This window comes from Balaenoptera borealis, assembly GCF_965194805.1.
Source record: "Balaenoptera borealis genome assembly, chromosome: 2".
NCBI classification, from domain to species: Eukaryota; Metazoa; Chordata; class Mammalia; order Artiodactyla; family Balaenopteridae; genus Balaenoptera; species Balaenoptera borealis.
The window spans coordinates 178,408,596-178,421,471 of record NC_138867.1 but is presented as its reverse complement, the minus strand read 5'-3'; the positions used below and the strand labels follow the sequence as shown (position 1 = coordinate 178,421,471).

At 50.5% G+C, this 12,876-nt stretch overlaps 1 protein-coding gene across 7 annotated transcripts in view; it reads right to left on the bottom strand.

The window, feature by feature from the left end:
- Nucleotides 1-1,674: 1,674 nt before the first annotated feature.
- The window catches only part of COL5A3 (collagen type V alpha 3 chain), a 37,651-nt gene continuing 26,449 nt past the window's right edge, over nucleotides 1,675-12,876 (bottom strand). For 4 of the 7 annotated variants that reach the window (XM_082379997.1, XM_082379996.1, XM_082379998.1 and 1 more), the window contains 18 exons: nucleotides 12,753-12,806; nucleotides 12,115-12,222; nucleotides 11,385-11,438; nucleotides 11,148-11,201; nucleotides 10,703-10,756; nucleotides 10,492-10,545; nucleotides 10,178-10,285; nucleotides 9,944-9,997; nucleotides 9,398-9,451; nucleotides 9,094-9,201; nucleotides 8,751-8,804; nucleotides 8,635-8,670; nucleotides 8,130-8,183; nucleotides 7,334-7,541; nucleotides 7,141-7,253; nucleotides 5,304-5,372; nucleotides 2,752-2,991; nucleotides 1,675-2,661 (listed from right to left, as the gene is read on the bottom strand). In XM_082379997.1, coding sequence (XP_082236123.1) covers nucleotides 2,515-2,661; nucleotides 2,752-2,991; nucleotides 5,304-5,372; nucleotides 7,141-7,253; nucleotides 7,334-7,541; nucleotides 8,130-8,183; nucleotides 8,635-8,670; nucleotides 8,751-8,804; nucleotides 9,094-9,201; nucleotides 9,398-9,451; nucleotides 9,944-9,997; nucleotides 10,178-10,285; nucleotides 10,492-10,545; nucleotides 10,703-10,756; nucleotides 11,148-11,201; nucleotides 11,385-11,438; nucleotides 12,115-12,222; nucleotides 12,753-12,806 — 1,623 coding nt within the window. In that variant the 3' untranslated portion in view covers nucleotides 1,675-2,514. The remainder of the gene's footprint in view (nucleotides 2,662-2,751; nucleotides 2,992-5,303; nucleotides 5,373-7,140; nucleotides 7,254-7,333; nucleotides 7,542-8,129; nucleotides 8,184-8,634; nucleotides 8,671-8,750; nucleotides 8,805-9,093; nucleotides 9,202-9,397; nucleotides 9,452-9,943; nucleotides 9,998-10,177; nucleotides 10,286-10,491; nucleotides 10,546-10,702; nucleotides 10,757-11,147; nucleotides 11,202-11,384; nucleotides 11,439-12,114; nucleotides 12,223-12,752; nucleotides 12,807-12,876) is intronic. The other 3 variants (XM_082379994.1, XM_082379995.1, XM_082379992.1) reach the window with 1 other exon arrangement.

Here is a 12,876-nt window from a genome sequence, read left to right as displayed (position 1 = left end):
TCCCCTGCATTGGCAGGTGGATTCTTAACCACTGCGCCGCCAGGGAAGTCCCAAGCTCTGGGTTTGAGGGAGGCAATTCACTCCAACCTGCTACCTCTACCCACACAATCCCACCTGATCCAACTTAACTCACATCAGCCCTCCATCACTCCTAACTCAACAATGTCTATCAAGTGCTGAATGGAAAAACAAAATGCAGTAAATTATTATTCAACAATAACAAGGAATAAAGTTCTGATGCATTCTGCAACATAAACTGTGACATTATTATGCTAAATGAAAGAAGCCAGACATAAAGGACCACATATTGTATGATTCCATTTATATGAAATGTGGAGAATAGGCAAATCCACAGAGACAGAAAGATTAGTGGTTTCCTACCACCAAGAGGTTTGGAGGAGATGATGGGTGACTGCTAATGGATATGGGATTTCTTTCTGAGGTGATGAAAATGTTCCAAATTGATTGTGGTTATGGTTGCACAAGTCTGTGAATACCTTAAAAACCATTTAATTATATACTTTAAATGGGTGAATTATATGGTATGTGAATTATATCTCAATAAATCTGTTTTTTAAAGCCTTCAACCCAACATCTAACCCCAAATTCAAGTCACCCCAAACCCAACTCTCATCTTAACTGATCACAACTTACCAAACTGGCAATCCCTACCCCATATTCATAGTAACCCCTACTTACCTCTACTCAGTTCATTCTACTTCTTAAATCAACCCTAATTCAATTCAACCCAATATCCAATTCCAAACCGTTAATGCAATCCACTCATCATTCCAACCCCCAATTCAACAGATCCCCAAACTGACTCAACACATTTCAAACCACCCTCCAACTCCACTTATCTTCAACCCACTTCAATGTAATTTACCCTACCCTTAACCCCTAACCTCCAACTCACCACAAGGGTCAACTCATAATTCAATTCTCTTCACTCCCAACTCACTCCCTTGACCTGCCACCCAAACCTTTGACCCCTAGTCATTTTATCTCAAACCAAAACCACATTCCATGTCACCTCTTGATACATCCCCTCAGCTCAGCCAGTGATTCCAGGACCAATCAACCTCCTAATAGGTTCACAATTTTTTTTAGGGTATTCACAGACTTATGCAACCATAACCACAATCAATTTGGAACATTTTCATCACCTCAGAAAGAAATCCCATATCCATTAGCAATCAAGGTCAACATGGAGATCTGACTATTTTCTTTTTTAAAGTTTAGATGTCTTCCTAATAGGTTCACAATTTTTCCCAGCTTTATTGAGATATAATAGACATATAGCATTGTGGATGTTTAAAGTGTATATAACATGTTGATTTGATACACTTATATATGGCAAAAAGATTACCACCATAGCATTAGCTAACACCTCCATCACGTCACATATTTACCATTTCTTTTTTGTCCTGAGAACATTTAAGATCTGCTCTCTTAGAGATCTGGCTATTTTTTCAACTTTTCCTCTAGCAACCTAAGTTAATAAACAGGTCTGTCACTTCCAGTGAATCCCATTATAATTAGGTTCCCCAACCCCAAAGCTACCTCTACCAAAAGACTCAATTATTAAGACAAGTGGTGGCAGATTCCTCAGGTGAGACAAGAGCCTGACCCTAAGAGAGATACGGCCAGCGTCAGACGAAAGACAGACAGGGACACAGTTCACTGGTTTATTCTCAGACTTGAGATGCCAATTATGCCCTATGGCCTGGGGCGGTGGGGTGGGGGGGGCAGGGGGATCATGCTAGAATCTCTCTCATCATATCCCAGCCTTCTCTAAGGAGGAAGCAGATTAAATATACAACAGAGGTGGTTTTCCCTTTTAATACAGACCCAGGTATAAATAGGGCAGCACCATTAGGATCCTGATTTACCCCCCACCATCTTGGTCCCCAAACCATCTGGCATGGCAAGGTGCATTTGGGGAGATATGGGGGGGAAGCAGTATTCAGAGCTGGGCCGAGGCAGCAGAAGGGGCACACAGCTCAGTCCAGGGAAGTCCCACTTCCCTCTGGAGTCTGACTTCGGTCCCTTCACTGTGAACCCACCTGAAAATAGGAATGAGTGATGGGGTCCCAGCCTGGGATCAGGAGACATCCAGTGCTTAACTATGGGGAAGGTAGCACCAAAGGGTGTTGAGAGCACTGATTGAGGGGTGGGAGGCAGGCACGGGGGGGCATTCATCAGCTCTGAGTTAGAAGTTCATTGCATGGGGGTCGGGGGAGGGAGCTGAGCATCGGGTGAGCATGAAGGGGACAAACAGCCAGACTACAGTTATGCCAGCTGGGGTGCAGTGCAGGGAAAGTGGACTCATGGGCCAGGGGAGTCCAGCCTCCAGACCTCCGGAACGGAGAAGGAATATTGTTTGACCGTAACGAGCAGACTCTCCCCTGGCCCCACAGTCCCAGGAGACGATAAATATGATGGCTTCAAAGCCTCAGCACCAAATGTGCCCCATCCGGGGCTCCCTCACTGTCTCTCCCACCCCTGAAGCTCTCAGCTGCTAAAGCAGACGGGGCCCAGTTCAAACCCAAACTTCTGGTTCGTCTGGCCAAAGTCAGCGGACGCCACGTCCCATAAGGGCAGAAATCCCACTCGGGAAGAGCTGAACTGGAAGAGGGTCTTCGTCTGTCCCTTCCGGAGCTGACCATGGGAAGACACGGATGCCGAGTCAGGGGGAGGGCAGCCGCAGCCTCCCGCCCTGCTCTGGCCAGCCCCTCACCCCTCCCTTACCCTGCAGCCGTCATAGGGGACAGTGACGGTGGCTGCTGCCGTCTGGTTGAAGGACAGCTCTTCCCCGTTGGACCCAAGGAAACTGACGGAGCGGCCATGGTCTCCTGCAGCTTCATCCAGCCAGGCGGCCGAGTTCTGGCAGGAGTATGTGAAGCTCTGGCGGGCTGTGGCACTCAGCAACTTCAGGAAGGTCAACTGTACCACACTCACCGGGGCTCCGTCAGCATCCACGTAGGAGAACTGGAGGTGGGACAAAGAGGAGGTGAGGGTACTCCATTCGCCTCTACTCTTTCTGAGGTACCCACCTCCCAGGATCTCCACTCACCGCAGACCTGCCCCCCCCCCGCCATGTCCTCATCTATATCAGCCCCACCAGCCATCCGGCCATCCACGGTTCTCTTGCAAGCCCCTAGGCACGTGTGGCTATTGAGCCCTTGAAATGCAGCCGGTGAGACCGAGAAACTTTTCAAAATTTTATTTAAATTTTAATTTTTTTCTTTTGGCACCCATTTTTAAAAAACTGAAGTATAGTTGATTTACGATGTCGTGTTATTTTCAGACTTACAGTGAAAAGATTTAGTTATTTGTGTATATATATGTGTGTATGTGTGTGTATATATATATACATATACTCATATATATATTATTTTTCAGATTCTTTTCCATTATAGGTTATTACAAGATATTGAATATATAGTTCCCTGTGCTATACAGTAGGACCTCATTGTTCATCTATTTTATATATAGCAGTATGTATCTGTTAATCTCAAACTCCTAATTTATCCCTCCCTCCCCTTTCCCCTTTGGGAACTGTAAGTTTGTTTTCTATGTCTGTAAGTCTATTTCTGTTTTGTAAATAAGTTCATTTGTATCATTCTTTTTAGATTCCACATGTAAGTGATATCACATATTTGTCTTTCTCTGTCTGACCTACTACACTTACTATGATCATCTCTAGGTCCATCCATTTAAATTTTAATTTTTTATTTAATTATTTAATTTAAAAATTGTAACTTTAATTTATAACTAATAACTGAGCTTCAATCCATTTATCAGAAAACTGAGGTTTGGAACAACTTGAGGATGTGAATCTACTTTTGCAACTGCAGGTTTTATGCAATCTAAGTACTTCCAAGGAAAGTTAGTGTCCAAATTACGATGTGCTATAAATATAAAATATGCATCAGCCTCTGAAGAACTCAGAGGGGAAAAGTTTAAAATGCCTCAATAGTCTTTATATTGATATGACAACATTTTGGATATACTGGGTTACATAAAATATATTACTAACTTATAACTGGCTTGAGATAACTGGCTTGGTAACGCGTCCTGGCTTCCTTCTCTTCCCTGTACCATTTCATGTTCCACAACTGATGTTTTCTGGAATCACGTCCCAGATAAACCCCTTGCAATTGAGTCTTTGCCTCAGGGTCTGTTTCAGGGGAACCCAAACCAAGGTACCCCCTGACATTATATTATAGCTTTGTTTCTTTGGTTATTGTCTGTCTGCTTCCTTGGTCATATTCCCAGTAGAATATCAACTTCATGAAGTCAGGAACTGTGTTTTCTTTGCTGCTATGTTCCCAATGTTTAGCATACACATATATGTTACATAAACAAATCCCAAATGAACCCAGGATTCCACTCCATCCCGTAAACCTGACCTTCTTCCCATTTACATATCTTAGAACCTCACTAGACATCAGTCCCGCAAACCAGGAACCTGGGTGTCATCCCGACCTCTTCCATCCCCTCCATCTCATCAATTACTCATCTCATCAATTACTCACCTCATCAATTACTATTGATAGGTCCTATTCACGTGCCATCTCATCAGTTACTAGGTCCTATTGACTTATCATCTCATCAATTACTAGGTGGTACTGACTTGCCCTCTTAGAGGTTGTTCTAAGCCATGCCCTCCTCTCCATCCCCATAGCACCAGCTCCAGCATGGTCCCTTCCTTGCTCTCTTGGACCAACACATCAGTCTTCTGGGTCTCCCAGCCTCCAATTTCCCCATCACCACCACCACCAGCTCAGAGGCATTTTTCTATCACAGAGATTTAATCTCGGTCCCCCTCTCACTTAAAAACATTCCATGGCTCCCTACTGCTCATAGATCTTTCTGAGGAAGTGGGCCTAGCTCACACCCACCTCCCCAGCCTCTTCTCCTACCACATTCCCCCTCACACTCTCTAAAGCAGAGCAAGTCACCTTTTCTTTAAATTTACCAGGCCCTCTCTTGACTCTGGGCCTTCGTATATCCTGTTCCATCTGCCTGGAACACTATTCCTTGTCCTCCCAAACTTGCAACCCAACTTATTCCTTAGACCTCAGCTGAGCTGTGACTTCTACCAGGAAGCCTTCAGGTCCTTCCAGCACTGCCTCTGGATCGCCACCATGACCTGTGCTTGCCCTATCATACATCTGATGCTGTGATCATCAGGAAGGCAAAGTGAGTCTATCCTGTTCATCTCACCTCCTCCAATTCCCATGCTAGTTCCCACCAATTTTTATACCATCCCCACCTTGGCCTCCAGGGCAACTCACCTTCTTCCCTCGACGGAATGTGCTATACCAGCTTCCCAGCTTTTCTCTGGACCAGGAGGCCAGTTTCACCTGGGGGATGGAGGGGAGGGTGTAGCAGGTGCCCCAGGGGGCCACCGTGTCCTTTCTGCATTTACCTCCCCACAATGAAAGCTACTGACTGTAAATATCAGGGACTCTGAGTCTGTTCTCTGACTGTTGGACTGGGCTTGGCTGGTGCACAGGACAGACCCAAGAGGCTGGGTGGTCCTGCCTTCTGAGGCAGCCTCCACCAATGATTGACGAGAGTTGGTGGATAAATGCCCCAGCTCCCTCTCCCCGAGGTGGGGGACAGCTCCCAGGAGCCTACCCTACACTGTCTCCCGGAAGTCCCCAGTGGAACTGAGCCCTGGGTGTCCAATGGTGATGTTTTAACAGCACACCCCTTATTGGCTGCCTCCCCTGGCCCCTCTCACTTACCCTTCCTGGGATCACCTCCTAAATAAATGACTTGCCCTTGTCAAACCCTCATCTCAGGGTCTGTGTCTGGGGAACCCAAACCAAGAATGTTCCTCACTCCCTGCCCCAGCCTCTCTCTGGGCAGAAGGAAGATGAAATGGTGAGAGATCAGGCCTCAGGTTTCAGCAACTGTTTAGAGATCAAGCTCCGCCCTCAAGCCCCCATAAATTGGGTGGGGGTGAGCTCGTCTAAATTTGCATCCACTAAGGTATCTGAGTTCCCACTAAACCAAGGCTCTGACCAGTAAAAAATAAGAATAAATAAGAAGAACATTATTGGGCACTTTTGCAGGCCCTGCGCTTACAACGTGTTTTACCTGCAGTAGAGGTATTAACACAGCGACACACATAGTCAGTGTTCAATCAGTGTCCCCGATACGTTCATTGGCACCTCAATTGCACAACCACCCTATGAGGTAGATACTTTCTTGAACCCCACTTTACAGATGAAAAAACTGAGGTGACAGATCTGGATTCCAGTCCGAGCAGTCCAGGGTCCAGAAGCTCACTGCTCACCCACTGCCCTCTAGAGCTAAGCCTGGTGCTTGGTGTCAGAGGCTGTTAGGCTCAGGGCTCCCTGATGGAGAACCCCAGGATTTCTGGGGGACCAGGTAGAGGGCAGTGAGCCCATGGGGCCTATAATACAGCAGGTTAGGAGGCAGAATAGAGCATGGTTAAGGGCTGGGACAAGAGCCAGACTGTCGTGGGTAATCTTGTCCCTCTCTGTGCCTCAGTTTCCCTGTCTGGGGGATGATAACAGAATTTTATTTTTTTAATTGGAGTATAGTTGATTTACAATGTTGTGTTAGTTTCAGGTTACAGAAAAGTGATTCAGTTATACATGCATACATATCTATTTCTTTCAGATTCTTTCCCCTTATAGGTTATTACAAAATATTGAGTATAGTTCCGTGTGCTACACAGTAGGTTCTTGTTGGTTATCTATTTTAGGAATGATAACAGAATGGCCACATTGGTGGTTGTTAATGCAGCCAAGCGCTTAGGGCTGGCACACATACCTGCTATTTCAAGGTTCTCCATCATTATTGATTTCTTTACTAGATTTTCTTATCCGTCTTTCCCCATAGAAAATGAGCTCCATAACAGCAAAGCAAAGAAGTTTGTTTTGTTTTGTTTTGTTTTGGATTCTCCGCTGTAACCCCAATATTTCAAGGAGTTGGCATACAGTAGGTGCTCAATAGATGTTGGTTGAAGGAAAAATAAAGTCCCAGTCAACGCCTGGTGTGTGTGTGTGGGCAGGGTATGAATGAAATGGTTTCCAGAGTCTTGTCCCTCCTTCCACCACCACCACCACCTCCCATTTCGCCCCCAGAGGTACTCACGGTCTCAAACTTCTTGTCTGGGTAAAGGCAGGTCTCTCCTCCCGCCGTGAAGTTGCAGAAAACCCTGAGCGCATCCCGCGCGCAGCCCTGATTGGGGTCAATCCAGTACTCCCCTGCCGCAGAGCCAGGTAAGGCGGATGAGCCGGGCGGACCTCAAGGCACCCCGCCCACCGGGGGAGGGACGGGACCTCACCGTCGGGCAAATGCGGGTGGTTGCGGTGCAACTCGCCGCACACGAGGCCCGGACTCTCAGCCGTGCCCGGAGGGCGTCGCAGCTGCTCCAGCTCGAAGCTCAGCGACGTGATCGAGGCCAGCACCTCCTCCAGGCCGCCCTCCGGGACTCCCAGGCCCGGGACCGAGCGCCGGCGCCGGCGCAGCCCGTGCAGCTCCGCAAATGGACCCTGGGCGGAGGTGGGGATGGAGGAGAGGAGGAGATCAGAGACGCAGGAGGAAGAGACAGGGAGAGAGACGGGCAGAAATGAAAGACATGGGGGACAGAAAGACACAGGGGTAGGGGGAGAGGAGAAAGGGGAGGGAGAGATAGAGACAGGGACAGGGGGAGATAGACAGTCAGAAACAGAGGGAGACACGGGAAGGAGAGAGACAGAAAGGCTCAGAGATGGGGAGAGGCCGAAGTGGAGAGACGATAAAAAGAGACAGAACCACAAAGTCAGGCAAAGGAGAGAGAGAGACAAGGACAGAGAGAGACAGAGAGAGGGTGCGCCCGGAAGAGAGAAACAAAGATAAAAATAGTAAACAAGTGTTTGAGATAGAGACAGAGAAAGGCCAGGAGAGATGGACATACGAGATACGGTCAGAGCCCCCATGGATGTCCCCCCCAACGCCCTACACACAGCCCAGTTCCTCCTTCAGCTTTTGGGCCACCTCCCACCCCACCTGCACCCCCTGAACACCTGGTGTTCCGCCCATTTCTGGGCACTGAGGGACCCAAGGGGGACACACTCCAACATAGTCCCTGGGTAACTCACCTGGGGGCCGGGGGGACCTGGGGGGCCAGTGTCTCCGCGGGGACCTTGGGATCCCTGTAGGGAGAAGTCATTTGGGTGTGAACTCTGTCTATGGAGAGCGCTGCCTGCCAACACACACACACACACACACACACACACACACACACACACACAGAGCACTGGGGGTAAGGACATGCAATTTTCAGCACCAAGCATAAACTGCAAATTTTCTTCCTATATGTGAACATCTCTGAAGTCATCGTCTTAACATCTGTGACAAGTCATAGTTTACTTGGCAGAACCGTTTTCTTCCGTAGCAGTTTATAAAATAATGGCTCATCTTACAATGGATGGCATCTTAGATTTGATAAAATACAATGGTAGGTGTTGAAGAAATACTTGTTGAATGCCTGACTGACTGACTGAATAAATAAATGAATGAATGCAAAGGCCCTGAGGGTTCTGGCGCCGTGAAGGGGGCTGGGAAGCTGGGATGTGGGAGCCCAAGGGAACAGTGAGTACTCACCAGGGACCCCTTTGAGCCTTTCTGTCCTGGAGGACCCTGTTGGGTAGAGACAGGGAGAGCCGGAGTCCTGGCTGGCCCAACAAGGTGACCCCACCCCACAAACCCCTCATACTCACCACCACACCTCGGGGCCCAGGGTGGCCCAGAGAGCCGATGGGACCAGGGGAACCCTGGAGAAAGGACATCAGAGTCATCATTGATAGGGTTCATCCCTATGGTCCAGACACATCCCCCAGACAGGCTTCCAATTCCCTCCAAAGAAGACCCCAAACCCCAGATGCAGACTTCAACCTTCAAGTCCCCAGAGAGAGCCCCCCATTTTCTCCAGACACAACCCCTATTATTCTAGACCCAGGCTTCCCAAATCCCCACACCCACAGTCTCCAAACAAGCCCCACTTCTGCCTTCCCACCACCCTCTGAACACAATCTTCCCACTCGAGGCAGGACACACACTCACAGGTTCTCCCTGGAGGCCAGGGGGGCCTTGCACTCCTGGCAAACCCTGATCCCCTTTCTCACCAGCCTCCCCAGGGGGACCAACGAGACCAATTAATCCGATGTGGCCCTGGAGGATAAAAGAGGCACATGTTGGGGAAGAAGTGAGGGTGGGGGATTGGGAGACTTTTCTCCTAGAGCCTTGGTGTAGTGAGCTTGGAGCAGAGGAGACCCCAATCTCCTAGCCCTCTGGCTACAGAGGGAGGTAAAGGTGGAGGAGAGGGAGGTAAGTGGCGGAGGAGAATAATGGAAGGAGGTATCCTTACCTTTTCCCCCTTGAAGCCAGCATCTCCCTTCAGCCCTGGGAGGCCAGGGGGCCCCTGGAAGGAGAGTTAGGGTCAGTTGGTGAGTCTCAAACAGAAAGCCTCAAGGTCCATGTGAGTGATTGGGGGATGGTCAAACGGGAAATTACCCAGGTTTCAAATGGAATTACCAGGGAAGTGGTCATGGGGATGCTGGTCAAGAAAGAGGAGGGATGATGAGAGATGAATGAAGGGGTTTGTTGGAGGATGGCCAACTTGGATGGTCAGTGGTCAACATCAATGTAGATGGTCAGTGTAGGCTATTAAGATAGGTGGTCTGTTTGGTCAATGTAGACCATCAAGATAGAGGGTCAGTGTGGATAGCCAGTGTAGATCATTGAGATGAGTGATCAGAAGAGATGGTTAGTATAGATGGTTAAGGGTGGACCATCAGATGGATGGTCAATGAGAGGTCAGTCTGCAGCATCAGCACCCATGGTCACTAGATGGTCACTGGATGCCCAGTGTGGTTCCCAGTGCTGGGACCTCAGGGACAAAGGAGTCTCTTACCAGGGGGCCAGGAGGGCCCAACTGTCCAGGAGGTCCCAGGAGGCCTGGTTCACCCTAGGGCAAAGCAGAACATGGGGGGCTGAACTCTGCCAGAACTCAATGTGGATGCCCCACTGCCCATCAGGGTCAGCTCCTGCTAACTATGGTGAGAAATTACAAGACGGGAGCACCTAAGGAAGGCAGGACCCCACCCCCACCCCCACCCCGCCCTGTCCCTCTTCCCACCCCACTCACCACAGGGCCGGGGATCCCTCGAAGACCCTCAGGCCCGACACGCCCAGGGGGCCCTCGACTCCCCACTGGGCCTGTCCTCCCTGGGGGCCCGTCAGGACCTGGTTCCCCCTGAAAAGGACAGGGGCAAGGGAGGGGGCAGAGAGAGTCAGGGGGTGGTTGCCTCCCCACCCGCCAGCCAAGAACCAGCAGGGAGGGGGGCGGAATTGGAGCACCCGTGGTGTCCCAGGCCTCTCCCCATTCTGATGGCCCAACTGTTGGCTGACAGGTCAGGATAAGGACCCCCCACCACCACCACCTTGGCAGGGGGCACTCACCTTGGTACCTTTCTCCCCTTCTCTGCCTTCTCGACCCATGTGACCAGAAGGACCCTTAGGGGAGAAAGTGTGAGTGGGGGGCTGTGAGGTGAGTGGGTGCTCTGGGGATGAGTGGGGGGGTTGTAGGGGGGAGCGGGGGGCTGTGAGAGTGAATGGAACAAAGTTGGAGCCAGGGCAGCCAGGAGGTGGTGGTGGGGTGGTCAACACTCACCCTTTTGCCAGGGGGCCCAGGGGGCCCGGGTTCCCCAGAAGCACCAGGCCGACCCTGTGGAGATTAGAACCAGCAGGGTAGTTGAGGATGACGGTTTCAGGATGCCTTTTTTTTTTTAACATCTTTATTGGAGTATAATTGCTTTACAAGGGTGTGTTAGTTTCTGCTTTATAACAAAGTGGATCAGTTATACGTATACATATGTCCCCATCAGGATGCCTTTGATGCGAAGACAGCCTTCCCCACATATCACCCAGCACCAGCCATCTCCCGCCTCCACCCTCAAGCTGCTCGCATTCAAGGTGAGGCCCCAGAGAGGCAAAGCAGGTGCATCTACAAGGGCCCTGGGTACCTCATTGACCCACTCTCCTGACCCCCCAATTCACCCACCCACCAGCCCCGACCCCCCCTCTTCATGCACCACATCCTCTGTCCCCCTACTCACCAGTCCCCCCACATCTCCAGGGTCTCCCTTCTCCCCTGGGGGGCCGTCTTGACCCTGTGGTGGGAGGAACAAAGTCGGAAGGGGTCATGGGGGCACATGAGAATTTAGGGGTGAGGTTTGGAGGAAAGTGAAGGTTATTTTCTCCATCGACCTTGCCCAGGTCTGTGGGGGGCTTGTGGAGAGGGGGACAGAATAGGGAATATGCTGGGCTTTCGAGTAAGGAGGGGTCACACTCACCGAAACCCCAGGGTCTCCGGGGGGGCCTAGGTCTCCTGGGAGCCCTGTGGGGCCCTGGAACACAGAATGATGGATAATTATATCTCTGAACGATGGAGCATTCATTCATTCATTCATTTAACTGTGCCCAGGCACAGTTCTGGTTGCTGGGATACAATGGTGAACAAAACACAAAATCCCAGCCCTGGTAGAAGGAACACTCTCGTGTTTAATGTGAGCTAAGAATGTTCCATGCATCATCTCACTGTATCCTCTAGGCTTGGGATTCACAGATAGAACTGACCTCAGAGAAAGGACTCGGCAAGCGGTGGGGTGGTGAGATTCAAATCAAGGTCCCTCAGACTCCGAAGCTCCTTGCTGCTCTCCCTCCCAAGCCCGAGCCCCATCGCCATGGTGGGAGGGGCTCAACCGCTGCCCTGATGGCAAATCCTTCATCAGCCAACTCTGACCCAGCATGAGTCTCAACCTTGACCTTGCCAGCATTGTTAGAACAACTCAGTGTGGAATCAAGTTTCCCCTACTGCAATGACATATAACCACTCCATTTTTATATTGATTCATTCTTTCATTCAGTCATTCATTCATTCAGCCATGTTCCGGGTTGCTTGTGGAATCAGCACACTGGAGGATGGGACACCCCCCCCCCCCCGGCTGGAAGTTGGGTAGCAGGTCCAAGGTGACACATGTGCTCCTCCCCCGAGTCTCTGCCTCCATGTCCCCCAGGACTCACCACGTTTCCTTTCGCTCCATCCTCTCCGGGGGGGCCTTTCTTGCCCGGGGGTCCAGCTGCCCCAGATGGGCCTGCGTCCCCCTTTTCACCAATTTCTCCCTTGGGCCCCTTTGCAGAAACAGAGTTCAGAGGCGCCTGGACTCTCCAGGGGTCAAGGGTTAGCATACCTGGACTCAGGAATCTGGGTGGCCTGGGGCTTTCCTGGGGTTAGGGGTCAGAGTAGCCTAGACTGCCCAAGGGTCAGAGGTCAGAGGAATCTAGGATTTATAGGAATCAGGGGTCAGGATGGTCCAGTTGCCCAGAGGTCATGGGCAAATTTGGGCTAGCCCATGTGCCACCCTGGAGTGAATCAGAAAAGGGATCCCCTCTGGGCGACTCATCCCCAAGCCAGGGCTTGTGGTTTAGATCTGAGCCCCACCTGCCTCCTCAGCCCTACACCCTTGTGCAGTATACAACCTAGAGAACTTTATGTAGCAACCCTGATACCTTTCAGGGCTCTGTCATCAAGATAACGGGGGATGCCTGTAGGTCCTGGGTCAGTGGGTGACCTAGGGCTGCAGAGGTCATGGTGGCCCTAGATGCCCAGGGGTCAGGGATTCCCTGAGATGGGTGCAGCGACACTGGACAAAGTTACTCACAAGGATGCCTGGGATTCCTGGGGGTCCCGGGTCTCCAGGCTCCCCTGGCTCACCCTGCAGGAGGCAAAGTGAAGGTGAGGAGAGTTCCCATCCTGGCAGCCAGAACAGCCACCCCCAGGCAGGA